Raw genomic sequence first — 18,181 nt, forward strand, 5'->3', positions numbered from 1 at the left:
ATCCAGTGTCTGAAGCATCAATTTTTTTTTTTATCTTTATATAGCTTCGTAATCTCTCTGCTATCAGTACAATGGTCAGTTAGACAGCCTTGCCCTAGTAAAATAGAAACTGAATGTCTAGGAGAGCATATAAAGGCCAATATGTCCTTTAATCTTTTATGTGAAGATTAAATAAATGTGTTCTTTAATCTTTGAGTGAAGATTAAATAAGTATTTCCACTACTTTTGCCTATCTTGATAGCATGATTTTAAAGGTGATTTGACAAAAAAAAATTCTCATTTTTATGGCTGTGTTCATTAGCAGAATAAGTATTTTAGAAATAGCTAAATTTCTTTTCATATTAATCATCCATATTTTTAAAATGGATAATCTTTAAATTCCAGTAATGACATTATTTTTCTTTATTAAATTTCTGATATTATCTATGTATTAAATTAGTTTCTGTCCTAGTTATTTAGTAAAAATGAAAGTACTTACAGAAATCATGAGAAATTATGTTACATAAAGAAACACTTGAGTAAGAGAGGAATATATCAAATATCTGGCAGACACTGAATATATAAACAATGAAAGCTATGTGCATTCACCTGTCTAAGTTCCACAGCCTCCATGTGTTCTATGTATGGACAGAAAACACATTGGCAGCAGCAGAGACTCAGAGACCATCTGACTTCCCACCCTGCTCCTTATCCTGTAGTTGTTGAAAAATTAAATGTATTGGAATATACATATTATACATAAAGTTGTATTCTATAAAAGCAATCTACTTTCAAGATTATGTTATATAATCATATTTATACCAAATACTGATGAGATTTTATGACAAATAGACACAAACTAAAATCATCTGAGAGGGACAAACTTCAATAGAGAAAAAGCCTTTGCAATACTGGGCATTGGGCAAGCCTGTAGGGCATTTTATTAATAACTATTTGATGGGGGAGGATGGAGTCCATTGTAGGAGATGCCAGCCATTGATGGTGATCCTGGGTTCTCCAACAAAGCAAACTGAGCAAGCTATGAGGAGGAATCCAGTAAGCGTCTCTCCTCTATGGCCTGTGCTCAGCTCCTGCCTCTGGGTTCCTTCTTTGAATCCCAGCCCTGACTTCCCTCAGTGATGGACTGTTACCTGGAAATATCAGAAAAATAAAATTTCCCATCCTTTTATGTCGCTTTTGGTCATGACGTTTTATCATAGCCATAATAATTCTTAAAAAGACACACCTTTTACCCTCCTCTTTCTCTCTTTTCCATGTTTCATTTACTACAAGTTTCTTTCCCTCACCTAGTTCCCCTTCTATATATCCACTATAGGTGAATTCATGTTTAAATGTTCATGTTTAAAATAGAAGATCTGTAAATGAGATGGTACATGTAATAATTTTGTTTCTAAGCTGCATGTCCACCTTTACCTCTTCCTCATGGGTCACATATCACTCTGAATTCTCCCATTCTGCTCTCCAATATAGAGACCTGGAAACCTCACTCTATACTAAAGAAGTATGACTGTGTCTTGATAGAATCTACCTTCCAGGCTTTTATCTCATAGTTGTGAGTAAATTTAACATTACAAATTGGAAACCCATGACACCCATGTAAACAATATGCTAACAAATGTCATCTAAGAGCAACAATCAATAAATAGGACTTCATGAAAGTGAAACGCTTCTGTAAAGCAAAAGATACTGTCTTCAGAACAAAACGACAGCCTTCAGACTGGAAAAGGATGTTCACCAACCCTATAGCTGACAGAGGGCTAGTATCCAGTATATATAAAGGATTAAAGAAGTTAAAAAACCACTAATCAAGGTACCCAATTAAAAAATGGGATACATAGGTTGTCACTTGAGTTTTTCATCTTGGCTATTCTGATGGGTGTAAGGTGAAATCTCAGGGTCGTGTTGATTTGCATTTCCCTAATGGCTAATGACGTTGAACATTTCTTTAAGTGTTTCTCTGCCATTCTATATTCCTCTACAGAGAATTCTTTGTTTAGCTCTGTTCCTCATTTTTTAACTGGATTACTTGGTTTGCTGCTTTCAGCTTCTTTAGTTCTTTATATGTACTGTATATTAGCCCTCTGTCAGATAAAGGTTGGTGAAGATTCTTTCCCAATCTCTAGGCAGTTATTTTGTTTTAATGACAGTGTCTTTTGCTTAACAGAAGCTTTTCAGTTTCATGAGGTCCCATTTATTGAAAGATGACAATACAGCCACTCCTGATGAGATCTGATAGACTAAGATCAGAAGGAAGGAGAAGAGGACTTCCCCTATCAGTGGACTTGGGGAGGGGCATGCATGAAGAAGGGCAAGGGAGGGTGTGATTAGGAGGGGAGGAGGGAGGGGTTTATGGGGGGATGCAAAGTGAATAAAGTGCAATTAATAAAAAAATAAAAAAGAAAAAATGGGGTACAGAGCTAAACAGAGAATTCTCAATAGAGGAATATTGAATGGCAGAGAAAGACTTAAAGAAATGTTCAATGTCCTTAGTCTTCAGGGAGATGGAAACCAAAACAGCCTTGAGTTTTCACCTTGCACCTATCAGAATGGCTAAGATCAAAAACTGAAGTGATAACACATGAGGCACTTTCTCAGACACATAGAAAAGGCGCTTCTTCAATATCCAGCTATAACACTCATAGGCATATATCCAAAATTTGCTCAAGTACACAACAATGACATTTGTTCAACCATGTTTGTAGCAGCTTTATTTGTAATAGCCAGAACCTAGAAACAACCCAGGCATCCATCAATGGAAGAATGGATACAGAAATTGTGGTACATTTACACAGTGGAATACTACTCTGCAATTAAAAACAAGGAAATATACTCACTTATATGTGGATACTCGACCTATAAGATAGGATAAACATACTAAAATCTGTACACCTAAAGAAGTTAATCAAGAAGGAGGACCTGGGGTAAGAGGATCAATTTCACTTATAAACACAAATAGAATGGACATTGGAAGATGGAGAAAACAAGAAACAGGACAGGGGCCTACCATTGAGGGACTCTGAAAGTGTCTACCTAGCAGTGTGTCAAAGCAGATGCTGAGACTCATTACCAAACTTTGGGCAGAGTACAGGAATCATATGAAAGAAGAGGTAGTTAGTAAGACCTCGAGAGTACAGGAGCTCCACTAGGCGAGCAACAGAACAAAAATATCTGGGCTCCGGGTCATTTTTTGAGACTGATACCCCAAACAAGGTCCATTCATGGCGATAACCTGGAACCCTGCACAGATGCAGCCCATGGAGACTCAGTATCCAAATGGGTTCCCTAGAAAGGGGAAGAGGGACTGTCTCTGACATGAACTGAGTGGCTGTCACTTTGATCCCCCTCACCTCATCCCCAGAGGAAGACAATTCAGACAGTCTTAATGAGATATGATTAGCTAGTGTCAGATGGAAGAGGAAGTGAACCTCCCCTATTGGTGGACTTAGAGAGGGGCAAGGGAAAAGATGTAGGAGAGAGGGACGGTGGGATTGGGAGGCAATGTGGGAGGGGCTACAGCTGGGATACAAAGGAAATAAAATATAATTAATGTAAAAAAATAAACATTTAATTTAAAAAAACATGACCAAAGCCAATTTTTAAGAAAGGGTTTATTGGGGCTTTCAGAGAACTAGAATCCATGATAGCAAAGTGAAGGCAGCAGGTGGGAGACCTTGTTTTAGCTGGAGCAGAAGCTCAGGGCTCACATCTCAAAATCTATGTATCTATTTAGATATGTATGTATGTATGCATGTATGTATGTGTACCTTGTGTGTGCTATAACTGGAATTATAGATAACTCAGAATCATCAACAATTCATTGGAATCAAATATGAGTGTTTTATAAGAGAAGAAATGCTCATAACTGCTGATCTGACTCTATTCCCAAACCTTTCTGTTTTAATATGTATTTCCTTTAGCTGCTCAAATTTTCTTTCCTCTTGACATTTCTAATCCCTCTCTAATCCAGATTTCCCTCTCCTCTCCATCCTCTCTTTTCTTTCCTTTCTCTCAACTACTCTTCTACTTTCCCCTTCTTTTTTCCCTTCTTCAAAAGTAGAAATTCTTCTCCTGTTTCTTTCTGCTGTTGTTGATTAAGATATTTATTGTTTCCTCAGGATTTTAATCAAAGGTTTTCTAGTATATTTCTATTAAACTCACTTTACTTAAATGTTTTGGATTTTTAATGGAAGCCTGTCATGAGTGTATCTCGTTATTTTCAGATTGAAAGCTCTAAATTGGTCCTTGAGCTTCAATGTTGACTTTTCCCCCCAGTGATTGGTTACTCACTTTGATGATATTTTTGGCTGAAGATTTAACCTGGATATTTCACAGCCCAGTACCCTGGTTATTTACTTTCTCATGTTATGACTGTTTTGCATAGGTCCCTACAAGACAGCCCAGCTGCCCATAATTTATAAACCAGGCCTTTGCAGTTAGAATTGAAAAGCATCAGACAGCCTGGGTGACCAAGATGGAGTCACACACCCAAGTCTTCATATTCCTGCTCCTCTGGTTGTCTGGTTAGACATTAAAGAGTATTAGAGTATTAGAATATCATCAATATAGTTCATTTGTAGAAAAAAACAGCTGTTTACTATAGGAAACCAATTGTATGCAGGCAATGCCATTAGAAAAGGCATTTTGGATGCCAACATTTGTATCAGGAACTCCTTCTGTGTATACTCATTGTGTATTTCTGGTTGCAGGTGCTGAGGGAAACATTGTGATGACCCAGACTCCTGAATTCATGTCCACATCTATTGGAGAGAGAATTACCCTAAGCTGCAAGTCTAGTCAGAGTGTGAGTGGTTGGGTAGCTTGGTACCAGCAGAAACCAGGGCAGCCTTCTAAACTGCTGACCTACAGGGCATCCAATCGATACACTGGGGTACCAGATCGATTCACAGGCACTGGATCTGGGACAGATTACACTCTCGCCATCAGCAGTGTGCAGGCTGAAGACCTGGCAGTTTATTACTGTCTGCAGTATGACAGCTATCCTCCCACAGTGCTTCAGTCTCCAACACAAACCTCCTTGAGAATCTCACCAGCTGCTTGCAACACAAACATCCCTGGGCCTGCACACTTCCCCCTTCTGCCTGAGATCTGCTATGCATGACCAATTGATGCAACCTTCAGTAGAAAATTAATTAAGAGATAGCCTACTTTCTTCAATATTTTTGGCAACACTGGTGTGTATAGATAAATAGGAGAAACTAAGTTAAGAGATTTAGAAGTTGTGGTTTTGCACTGAAAGGTTACAGTACAAGCAAGAAGCATCAGTTAAGTTTATGGTGTCATGCTGACTTTAGATATCTCTTGGTTATGGCTTGAGACTATGATGAATCTGTTCAAAATAAGACAGATTTTAAAATTATTTACAAAGAATAGATCATCCTGAGATTATTAGTTTAGATTAAAAATCCTCAACCTTTGGTAAATTATCTATTAAGAAAATTGCCCATTTCATTTAGATTTTCAAATTTTATGGTGTATTGACTTTTGAAGTTAGACCTAAGGAGTCTTTGAATTTCTTCAGTGTCTGTCATTATGGCCTCCTTTTTGTTTCTGATTTTGTTGATTTGTATAGTTTCTCTCAGCCTTTTAGTTAGTTTGGCTAAGGGTTTGTCTATCTTGTTGATTTTCTCAAAGAATCAGCTCTTGATTTCTTTTGAATATCTGAATTTTTTTTCATATAATAAATAGTTTAATGCTGCAATTATAGAAGGCCATATAAATTTAAAAGACCCAGGTTGCATTATCAGCATACAGAAACATGAGGAACTCTGGGCAACTGCCCATGTTGTGTGCTTTGGTCTATATGTCTGTTTGGTCTATATGTCTATTGCATATATGCATCTGATTTTTATTAATTTATTATAATTTATTCATTTTATATCGAAGCTATTTCCCACTTCCTTGTCTCTTCCAAATCCCACTCTCTTTTTCACTCCTTCTCCCATGCCCCTTCCTCAGTCCACTGATAGGATTGGACCTCCTCTCCTTCCATCTGACCCTAACTAATCAGGTCTCATCTGGACTGGTTGCTTTGTCTTACTCTGTGTCCTGGTAAGACTGCTCCCTCATCAGAGGAAGGTGATCAGAGAGACAGCCACTGTGTTTATGTTAGAGATAGCCCTTGTTCCCCTTACTAGGTGACCCACTTGCAGACTGAGCTGACATGGACTACATCTATACAGGAGTTTTAGTTTATCTCCGTGCATGAAACTTGATTGGAGAGTCAGTCTCAGAAAAGTACCTTGTGCCCAAATTTTTTGGTTTTGTTTTTCTCCTTGTGGAGTTCCAGTTCCTCCCTGGTCTTACTATCTTCCTTTCTTTCATAAGATTCTCTGCACGTCTCCCAATGTTTGGCTATGAATCTCAGGATCTGTTTTGATACCCTTCTGGGTAGAGCCTTTCAGAGACTCTCTGTGGTAGGCTCCTGTCCTGTTCCCTGTTTTATCCCTCTTCAGATGTCTGGACTGTTTGCCATTCTGAATGAGGATTTATCAGCTTACCCTGGGTCTTCCTTCTTGCTTAGTTTACTTAGATTTTTGAATGTTTATGTTATATTATTAGTCTAATATACACTTATGAGTGAGTGTATACCATATAAGTCTTTCTGCTTTTGAGATACCTCACTCAGGATGATCTTTTCTAGTTCCCACCATTTGCATGCACATTTCATGATTTCCTTGTTTTTATTTTTTTTAATTCCATTGTGTAAATGTACCACAATTTCTGTATCCGTTCTTCAGTTGAAGGACATCTGGGTTGTTTCCAGATTCTACCTATTACAGATAAAGCTGCTATGAACATGGTTGAGCAAATGTCCTTGTTGTGTGCTGGAGTATATTTTAAATATATGCCTAGGAGTCCTAACGCTGAATCTTGAGGAAGGACTGTTCTTAATTTTTGAGAAAAGTGCCAGAATGTTTTCGAATGTAGTTGTACAAGTTTACATTCCCACGGGCCATGGTGGAGGATTTCCTTTTCTCCACATCCTCTCCAGCAGGTGTTTTCTCTTGAGTTTTTGTTCTTAGCCATTCTTTTTGTTGTAAGGCAAAAATCTCAGGGTCGATTTGATTTGCATTTCCCTGATGACTAAAGACGTTGAGCATTTCTTAAACTGTTTCTCTGCCATTCTATAGAGAATCCTGTTCAGCTCTATACTCTGTTTTTAAATTGGATTACTCAGGGGAGGCAGGGCAAGATGGCAGCGCCAGGAGGACTCTCATTCTGAGGAGCAGCACAGCAGGATTGTCACAGTGACCAGCGATCAGAACTCACGGCCATAAAACACAAGTGATTGTGTTTCACAGGTGAGAGGATACCCCACGGTGGGGAATTCAATCAGCTTTAACTCACCTGGATAAACCGAGGAAGAGATCCTGGTTTAGCCAGGCACTTGGTCGCCAGCCCAGAGCTACACGCCAGCGTGATCTGGTCACTGTCCCAGACTGAACTGTGGGGCCACAACAACACAGACTGGATTTTCCAGTCAAGAGATAACCCTACGGAGCAGGAAACAATTGGGACCGACCTTAGGTCACCCAGACATCCCCTGGAAAAGACTCGGGTTCGGCAGGTGCCCCAGGAGCCAGCCCAGAGCCAGAGCTGGGGCCCAAGGCACCTGCACAGAGCCCTGCCTGCGCGCCTGATTCGCCGCCTCAGAACTGTGGGCACCAGGGCACCAGAGACTGCGTTTCACTGTCAGGTGCAAACCCACAGAGAGGGAAATGGCTGGTCTGATCTCAGAGCACTCAGCGGACACCCCCATCCCGAAAAGGTCTGGGGAAAAATAACCCAGTTTAGGCAGCCACCAAGGCTCCCAAAGGCCAGAAAGGCGGAGCCACAAGCGGGCATCTGTGCCTGTGGGTTCTACTCGCCACCCCAGACAGAACAGCGGTCCCCAAAACAAAGACTGGGTGTCTCTGGCAGGAGGAAAACCCCAGCGGAGGGGATCATCAGCTCTAACGCTCAGGACACCCAGCACCAAGAGACTTCCTGGATTCACGCAGACTCTAGGCTCTAATGCAGGCAGGAGCGCTGTGCTCAGCTGCCATTATTGAGTTCCCCTAGGGCAATGGGACACACAGCTGCATCCTCAGACCTACAAAAGCCAGGGATCCATTACAGTAGCCCTCAGATACTGTGCCAAGGATCAACCAGTTATCCCTAGCTAGACTGACAAAAGTGTGGGAATCCCTGGTTCTTCAAGAGGGCTGCACCCACAGGGTCTGGACCAGAGCAGTGCCTGCAGCCGCCATCCCAGACAAGGACACACAGCTTCTGGTCCAGAGTGAGGCACCCAGCCTCCAGACCAGAGCAGCGCCCCCATGTGCCAACTCAACCTAGGTGCACATTCTCCAGGCCCAGAGCGGAGCACTCAGCCTCTGGCCCAGAGACTTGCTGGGCACACCTCTCACTTTCCAGGACAAAACTGTGTGCTCCAGGATAACAGACTGAGTTTCCCTGTTGGGAGAAAACCCCACAGCTAGGGAATCAGCAGGTTCTTAAAGAGGACTGTACCTGGAAATTTAGTGAGCAGCAGCACACTAAATTTATAACGAGAAACCGAGCAGTGGGGCAGCTGTCTTGAAAACTTCTATGGGTAAGAGGAGATCCCCCCCTGCCTAACAAAGACCACAGCTACTACTCAGGGCTATAAACCTGAGGTGAGCAGCGGCAATTCCTGAGAAACACTGGCCATACAGTGACCATAACCAAAAAGCAAGGGAGGACTCCTTCAGGAAAAATCATCATCTGGCCAAGGGGATTCTCCCTACCTCAGGACTCCAGGAAGCACAGAAACTAACAGCCAACACCTAAATCAGCCCAATGGGTAGAGGTCAGTGTAAAAGCTCAACCAACAAAAGACAGAGCAATATGGCATCTCCAGAATCCAGCCATCCAGGGGTGAACAGCCCTGGACAACGCAGCATAATAGAAAATAAAGAAGATGGCCTTACATCTATGCTGATGAAGAGGATAAGAGAGGAAACAAATAAAATATGTAAAGAATTAGAGGAAGATAAAACCAAACAGATCATGGCTATCCGTAAAGTAATGGAGGAAGTTAAAGACAAGTAGATTATGGCCATCCGTGAAGAAATACGGGAAGATGCAGCCAAATAGCTTGCAGCCTTTAGAGAAGAAATAATTAAATCACTGAAAGAAATAAAAGAGACAGAGTTGAAGGAACTAAAAAAAAAAGAGGAAAATACAAGCAAACAGCTGAAGGAAGTAAACAAAACAACTCAAGACCTGAAGATAGAACTGGAAAAATTAAAGAAAACACAACTGGAGGAAATAATGGAGAGGAAGAATTTAGGGAAGAAAATAGGAACTACAGAGGTAAGCATAACCAACAGACTACAACAAATGGAAGAAAGAATCTCAGGTGTAGAAGATACAATGGAAGAAATCGATGTTTCTGTCAAAGAAAATGTTAAATCCAAAAAATTCCTGACACAGACCATTCAAGAAATCCAAGACAATATGAAAAGACAAAACCTAAGAATAATAGGTATAGAGGAAAAAGAAGACTCCCTTCTCCAAGGCCCAGAAAACATTTTCCAAAAAAATCATTGAAGAAAATTTCCTCAAGTTAAAGGAGAAGCCAATAAAAATACATGAGGCCTACAGAACACCCAACAAATTTGACCAGAAAAGAAAATCCTCCTGCCACATAATAATCAAAACAGTAAGTATACAGAACAAAGAAAAAATACTAAAAGCTGCAAGGGAAAAAGGCCAAGTAACATATAATGGCAAACCCATTAGAATCACACCTGACTTTTCAACAGAAACTATGAAAGCCATAAGGGCATGGACAGATATCATGCAGACCCTAAGAGAACACAGATGTCAGCCCAGGCTACTGTACCAGGCAAAACTCTCAGTCCTCATAGACGGAGAAAATAAGATATTCAATGACAAAAACAAATTTCAACAATACCTACACACAAATCCAGCATTACAGAAGACACTGGAAGGGAAAATACAACCCAAGAAAATTAGCTTCTGTCAAGAAAACACAGGAAACAATTAACCTTACTACAGTAAAACAAAAAGCAACCAAGCACACAATCTTATGACCACAGCCAACATCAAAATTAAAGGATCTAACAGCCACTGGTTATTAATCTCTCTCAACTTCAATGGACTCAATTTTCCAGTAAAAAGACACAGATTAACAGAATGGATATGGAAACAAAAACCCAGCAATCTGTTGCATACAAGAAATACACCTAAGGCACAAAGATAGACATTACCTGAGGGTAAAAGGTTGGAAGATGACTTTCCAAGTAAATGGACCCAAGAAACAAGCAGGAGTAGACATTCTAATATCTGATAAAATAGACTTTCAACCAAAATTAATAAAAAGAGATGAGGAAGGACACTTCATACTCATCAAAGGAAAATTCCACCAGGAAGACATCACAATCCTGAACATCTATGCCCCAAATACAAGGGCACTCACATTTGTAAAAGAAACATTGATAAATTTAAACCACATATAGATCCCCAAACATTAATAGTGGGAGAGTTCAACACCCCACTCTCAACAATGGACAGGTCAACAAAACAGAAATTAAACAAAGAAAGAATATCTCTGACAGAGGTCATGAATCAAATGGAACTCACAGACATTTACAGAACTTTACACCCAAACACAAAAGAATTTACCTTCTTCTCAGCACCTCATGGAACCTTCTCCAAAATAGACCATTTAGTTGGTCACAGAGCAAGCCTCAACAGATACAAGAAGACTGAAATAATCCCTGGTATCTTGTCTGATCACCATGGAATAAAGCTAGAATTCAACAACAACAGAAATAGCAAAAAGCCTACACACACATGGAAACTGAACAACTTGTTACTAAATGACAGCTGGGTCAGGGAAGAAATAAAGAAAGAAATTAAAGTCTTCCTAGAACTAAATGAAAATGAAGACACAACATGCCCAAACTTGTGGGACACAATGAAAGCAGTGCTAGGAGGAAAGTTCATAGCACTAAGTGCCTTCAAGAAGAAATTCGAGACAGCTCATTCAAGCAACTTAATAGCCCACTTAAAAACCCTAGAAAAAGAAGAAGCAGACACACCAAAAAGGAGTAGACAGCTGGAAATAATCAAACTCAAGGCTGAAATCAATCAATTAGAAACAAGTAAAACAATTCAAAGAATCAATGAAACCAAGAGCTGGTTCTTTGAGAAAATCAACAAGATCTACAAACCCTTAGCCAAGCTAACTAAAAGGCAGAGAGACACCACCCAAATCAACAAAATCAGAAATGAAAAGGGGGACATGACTACAGACACTGAGGAAATCCAAACAATCATTAGGACTTACTTCAAAAGTCTATATGCCACAAAATTTGAAAATCTAAATGAAATGGACAATTTTCTTGATCGATTTGACTTACCAAAGCTGAATCAGGACAGGTAAATCAATTAAATAGTCCTATATCCCCCAAAGAAATAGAAGCAGTCATCAAAAGTCTCCCATCCAAAAAAAGTCCAGGACCAGATGGCTTCAGTGCAGAATTCTACCAGACCTTCAAAGAAGAGCTATCTCCAGTTCTTTTCAAACTATTCCACAAAATAGAAACAGAAGGAATATTACCAAACTTATTCTATGAAGCCACAGTCACCTTGGTACCTAAACCTCACAAAGACTCAACAAAGAAACAGAATTTCAGGCAATCTCCCTTATGAACATTGATGCAAAAATACTTAACAAAATACTTGCAAACCGAATCCAAGAACACATCAAAGATATTATCCACCATGACCAAGTAGGCTTCATCCCAGGTATGCAGGGTTGGTTCAATATATGGAAATCCATCAATGTGATCCACCATATTAACAAACTGAAAGAAAAAAACCTCATGATAATCTCCCTAGATGCCGAAAAAGCATTTGACAAAATCCAACATCCATTCATGTTTAAAGTACTGGAGAGATCAGGGATACAAGGCACATATCTAAACATAGTAAAGGCGATATACAGCAAGCCTATAGCCAACATCAAACTGAATGGAGAGAAACTTAAAGCAATCCCACTGAAATCAGGGACAAGACAAGGCTGCCCACTCTCTCCATATGTCTTAAACATAGTGCTGGAAGTCCTTGCTAGAGCAATAAGAGAGTTGAAGGAGATCAAGGGGATACAGATTGTAAAGGAAGAAGTCAAAGTATCACTATTTGCAGATGATATGATAGTATACAGGAGTGACCCCAAAAACTCTACCAGAGAACTCCTACAGCTGATAAACACCTTCAGCAAAGTGGCAGAATACAAAATTAACTCAAAAAAATCAGTAGCACTCCTGTATACAAAAGACAAAAGGGCTGAGAAAGAAATTTGAGAAACAACACCCTTCATAATAGCCACAAATGACATAAAGTACCTTGATGTAACCCTAACCAAGAAAGTCAAAGACTTGCATGAAAAAAATTTCAAGTCTCTGAAGAAAGAATTAGAGGAAGATATGAGAAGATGGAAAGATCTCCCATGCTCATGGCTTGGCAGGATTAACATAGTAAAATTGGCCATCTTACCAAAAGCAATCTACAGATTTAATGCAATTCCCATCAAATTGCCAACGCAATTCTTTACAGACCTGGAAAGAAAAACTCTCAACTTTGTATGTAATAACAAGAAACCGAGAATTGCTAAAACAATCCTCTATAATAAAAGATCTTCTGGAGGTATCTCCATTCCTGATCTCAAGCTGTACTATAGAGCAACAGTTATAAAAACTACATGGTACTGGCATAGAAACAGAATGGTGGATCAATGGATTCAAACAGAAGACCCAGAAATAAACCCACACACTTATGGACACCTGATTTTTGACAAAGATGCCAAAACCATACAATGGAAAAAAGCATCTTCAACAAATGGTGCTGGTCCAACTGGATTTCTACAGGTAGAAAAATGAAAATATATCCATACTTATCACCCTGCACAAAACTGAAGTCAAAGTGGATAAAAGACCTCAACATAACACCAAATACATTAAATCAGCTAGAAAAAAAAGTGGGGAATACCCTAGAACTCATTGGTACAGGAGAAAACTTCCTGAACAGAACACCAACAGCACAGGCTCTTAGAGCAACAATCAATAAATGGGACCTCATGAAATTGAAAAGCTTCTGTAAAGTAAAGGGCACCGTCATCAAAACAAAGCCACCGCCTACAGATTGGGAAAGGATCATCACCAACCCTTTATCTGACAGAGGACTCATATCCAGTATATATAAAGAACTAAACAAGCTGAAAAGCAGCAAACCAAGTAATCCACTTAAAAAATGGGGAACAGAGCTAAAGAGAGAATTCTCTGTAGAGGAACATCGAATAGCAGAGAAGCACTTAAAGAAATGTTCAACCTCATTAGCCATTAGGGAAATGCAAATCAAAATGACCCTGAGATTTCACCTTACTCCCATCAAAATGGCCAAGATGAAAACTCAAGGGACAACACATGCTGGAGAGGTTGTGGAGAAAGCAGAACTCTTCTCCACTGCAGGTGGGAAGGTAAACTTGTAAAACCACTCTGGAAATCAATCTGGCACTTTCTCAGACAACTAGGAATAGTGCTTCTTCAAGATCCAACCATACCACTCTTAGGCATATACCCAAAAGAGGCTCAAGTACACAAAAAGGACTTTGGCTCCACCATGTTTGTTAACAGCTTTATTTGTAATAGCCAGAAGCTGGAAACAGCCCAGATGCCCCTCAACTGAAGAATGGATGCAGAAACTGTGGTACATCTATACAATGGAGTATTACTCAGCAATGAAAAATAAGGAAATCATGAAATTTGCAGGTAAATGGTGGGACCTGGAAAGGATCATCCTGAGTGAGTTGTCCCAGAAGCAAAAAGACATGCACGGTATATACTCACTCATATAAACATACAACATAAAATAAACCCACTAAAATCTGTACATCTAAACAAACTAAGCAAAAGAGAGGACCCTAACTAAAATGTTCAATTCCCATCCTGAAAGGCAAAGTGGATGGACATCAGAAGAAAAAGAAAACAGGAAACAACCTCGGAACCTCCCACAGAGGGCCTCTGAAAGCCTCTGCAGTATAGACTGTCAAAGCAGATGATGAGACTGATGGCCAACTGATGGGCAGAGTGAATGGAATTTTATGTAAGAAGTGGGAAATAGTAAGAGCTGGAGGGAACGGGAACTCCACAAGCAGAGCAACAGAGCAAGATAATTTGAACACAGGGAACTTCCCAGAGACTCATACTCCAACCAAGGACTATTTGTGGAGATGACCTGGAACCCCTGCACAGATGTAGCACATGGCAGTTCAGTGTCCAAGTGGGTTACATAGTAATGGGAAGAGGGACTGCCTCTGACATAATCTGATTGGCTTGCTTGCTTGTTGATCACCTCCCCCTGAGGGGGGAACAGCCTTACCATGCCACAGTAGAGGACAATGCAGTCACTTTTGATGAGAACTGATAGACTAAGATCATAAAGGAGAGGAGAACCTCCCCTATCAGTGGACTTGGGGAGTGGCATGCATGCATAAAGGGGAGGGAGGGCGAAATCAGGAGGAGAGGAGGGAGGGGCTTATGGGGGGATACAAAATGAATAAAGTGTAATTAATAAAAAATAAAAAAAATAAAAAAAATTGGATTACTCAATTTATTGCTTTTTAACTTCTTGAGTTCTTTATATATTCTGGAGATTAGCCCCCTGCCAGGTATAGGTTTGTTGAATACCCTTTCCCAGTCTGTAGGTTATCCCTTTGTTTTGATGATAGTGTCCTTTGCTTTACAGAGATTTTCAGTTAAATCAGGTCCCATTTATTGATTGTTGCTCTTAAAACCTCTGCTGTTGGTGTTCTGTTCAAGAAGTTGTCTCTTGCCAATTAGTTCCATGCATTTCCCCACTTTTTTTTTTTCTAACAGATTTACTGTGTCTGGTTTTATGTTGAGGTCTTTGATCCACTTGCACTTTAGTTTTGTGCAGGGTGATTAATATGTCTCTATTTGCATTTTTCTACATGTAGACATCCAGTTAGACCAGCATCATTTGTTGAAGATGTTTTTTTCCATTGTGTGGTTTTTGCATCTTTGTCAAAAATCAATATCTCTTGGTGTATGTGTTTATATCTGAGTCTCCAATTTGATTCAAAGGATCTATAATTCTGTTACTATGCCAGTAACATACAGTTTTTCTTTTTTTATTATTGTTCTGTAGTACTGCTAGAGATCAGGGATGGTGATAACTCCTCAGAATCTATTGTTGTACAGGATTTTAAAATCAATTTTGTTTTTTTTTTCTTTTTCCATATGAAATTTAGATTTTTTTTCTTTCAAGTTCTGTAAGGAATTGTGTTGGTATTTCAATGAAAATTGCATTGAATGGGTAGATTGCTTTTGGCAGGATGGCTATTTTCATTACATTAATACTACCAATCCATGAGCATGGGAGATCTTACCATCTTCTGATATCCTCTTCTATTTCTTTCTTCAGAGACTTGAAGTTTTTTCTCAAACAGATCTTTTACTTCCGTGGTTAGAGTCACACCAAAGTAGTTTATGTTATTTGTGGTTATTGAGAAAGGTGTAGTGTCCCTAATTTAATTTCCAGCCCTTTTGCCTTTTGTATACGGGAGGGCTACTGATTTTTTTTTTTTTTTAGTTAATTTTTTACGCAGCCAGTTTGCTGAAAGTGTTTATCAGCTAGGGAGTTCTATGATTAATTTCTTTTTATTTATGTATTTTTATTTTTTATTATTACTTACATTTTATTAACTCTGTATTCCAGCTGTATGCTCCTCCCTTATTCCCTCCCAATCCCACCCTCCCTCCCTCATCTTCTCCCTGCCCCTTTCAAGTCCACTGATTGGGGAGGACCTCCTTCCCTTTCATCTGACCCTGTTTTATCAGGTATCTTCAGGACTGGCTGCAAAGTCCTCCTCTGTGGCGTACCAGGACTGGGAAATGGAGAGGTCAAAAAGCCTTCCATTGAGTTCCCATCAGAAATAGTCCCTGTTCCCCTTACTATGGAAAACCAATTGGTTATTGAGCTACCACAGGCTACATCTGAGCAGAGGTTCTAGGTTATATCCATACATTGTCCTTGGTGGTGTGTCAATCTCAGAAAAGACCTCTCTGCCATATATATTTGGTCCTTGTGAAACTCTTATCCTTTTGGTTGAATTTTTGGCATCACTAATGTACATTATCATATTATCTGCAAATAATAATATTTTGACTTCTTCTGATTTTTATCCTCTTGAACTCTTTTATTTGTCTTATTGCTCTCGATAGAACTTCAAGTACTATGTTCAAGAGATGTGGAGATAGTCGGCAGCCTTCCCTTGTCTGTGTTTTCAGTTAGATTGATTTAAGTGTCTCTCCATTTAGTTTGATGTTGGCTATAGGCTTGCTCTATACTGTCTTTACTATATTTATGTATGTGCCTTGTATCCCTGATCTTTCCAACTCTTTAAACATGAATGAGTGTTGCAATTTCTCAAATGCTTTTTGTCATCTAAGAAGTGGATCATATGGTTTTTCTTTTTCAGTTCGTTTATATGGTGGATTACATTGACAGATTTCTGTATAATGAACCACCCCTGAATTCCTGGGTCATTGAAACCTATTGGTCATCGTGGATGATATCTTTTATATGTTCTTGGATTCGGTTTGCAAGTATTTTATTGAGTATTTTTGCATCAATGTTCATAAGAGAGAGAGAGGTCTGAAGTTCTCTTTCTTTGTTAGGTCTTTGTGTGGTTTAGATATCAAGTGATTGTGCTTGATATCCATTTAATTTTCAAATTTTCTGGCATATAGGCTTTTGAAGTAAGACCTAATGATTGTTTGGATTTCCTCAGTGTCTGTAATTATATCCCACTTTTCATTTCTGATTTTGCTGATTTGTATAGTTTTTCTCTGCCTTTTAGTTAGTTTGGCTAAGGGTTTGTCTGTCTTACTGATTTTCTTAAAGAAACAGCTCTTGGTTTCATCGATTCTTTCAATTAGTTTCTTTGTTTCTAACTCAATGATTTCAGGTTTGAGTTTGACTATTTCCAATTGTCTACTCCTATTTGTTTGTCTACTTCTTTTTTTCCTTGAGGTTTTAGTTCTTTTGTTAAGTTGCTTATATTAGAAATCTCAAACTTCTTTTTGAAGGCATTTAGTGCTATAGACTTTCCTCTTAGCACAGCTTTCTTTTTGTCCCATAAGTTTGTGTATGTTGTGCCTTCATTTTAATTGAATTTTAGGAAGTCTCTAATTATTTTTTTTTCATTTCTTCCCTGACCAAGCTGTCATTTAGAGAATTGTTCAATTCCCATGTGTATATAGGCTATTTGTTATTTCTGCTGTTATTGAGTTCTAGTTTTAGGTCGTGATGGTCTGATACTATATGAGGAATTATTTCAATCTTCTTGTATATGTTGATGCTTACTTTGTGCCTGACTCTAGGGTCAATTTTTGAGAGGGTTCCATGAGGTGATGAAAAGAAGGTATAGTCTTTTGAGTTTGTGTACAAAGTTCTGTAGACTTCTATTAGGTCCATTTGATTTAGGATATCTGTAAGTGTCATTATTTCCCTATTTAGCTTCTGTCTAGATGATCTCTCTGTTGGTGAGAGTAGAGTGTTGAAGTCTCCCATTATGAAGGTGTTGGGATCGATGTGTGTTTAAGCTTTAATAATGTTTCATTTACAAACGCAAGTGCTCTTGTATTTAGGGCATAGATGTTCATGATTTTGATGTCCTCCAGCTGGATTTTTTTTTTTCATTTGATGAGAATGAAGTGACCCTCCTCTTATTTTTTCATTAATTTTGGTAGAAATTCTATTTTATTAGATATTAAAGTAGCTACCCAAGCTTGGTTAATGGGTCTGTTTGGTTGAAAAAACATTTTCCAGCCCTTTACTCTGAGATGTTTATTTTTGCTGCAGAGGTTTGTTTCTTGAGTGCAGCAGAATGTTGGATCCTGTTTCAGCAACCATTCTGTTAGTTTGTTTCATTTTATTGGTGAGTCCAGGCCGTTGATGTTGATAGATAATAGTGACCAGTGTTAGTTCTTTTTATTGTGGAGTTGGTGGTGTTAATTTGATTCAATGCTTTTTTTCTTTTAATTTTTGTTGTGAAGTTATCTATATCCTGTGTTTTCTTGGGTGT

General features: G+C 39.0%; 1 gene segment (V, D, J or C); it reads left to right on the top strand.

The window, feature by feature from the left end:
- Positions 1 to 4,471: 4,471 nt before the first annotated feature.
- LOC129686672 (immunoglobulin kappa variable 4-1-like) lies at positions 4,472 to 5,119 on the top strand. The segment is given in 2 exon segments: positions 4,472 to 4,520; positions 4,707 to 5,119. Coding segments are annotated over 2 exon segments (462 nt in total).
- Positions 5,120 to 18,181: the final 13,062 nt, after the last annotated feature.

The sequence above is a fragment of the Psammomys obesus genome, unplaced genomic scaffold (assembly GCF_907164565.1).
Source record: "Psammomys obesus unplaced genomic scaffold, mPsaObe1.curated_primary_1811, whole genome shotgun sequence".
In the NCBI taxonomy this organism is placed as follows: Eukaryota; Metazoa; Chordata; class Mammalia; order Rodentia; family Muridae; genus Psammomys; species Psammomys obesus.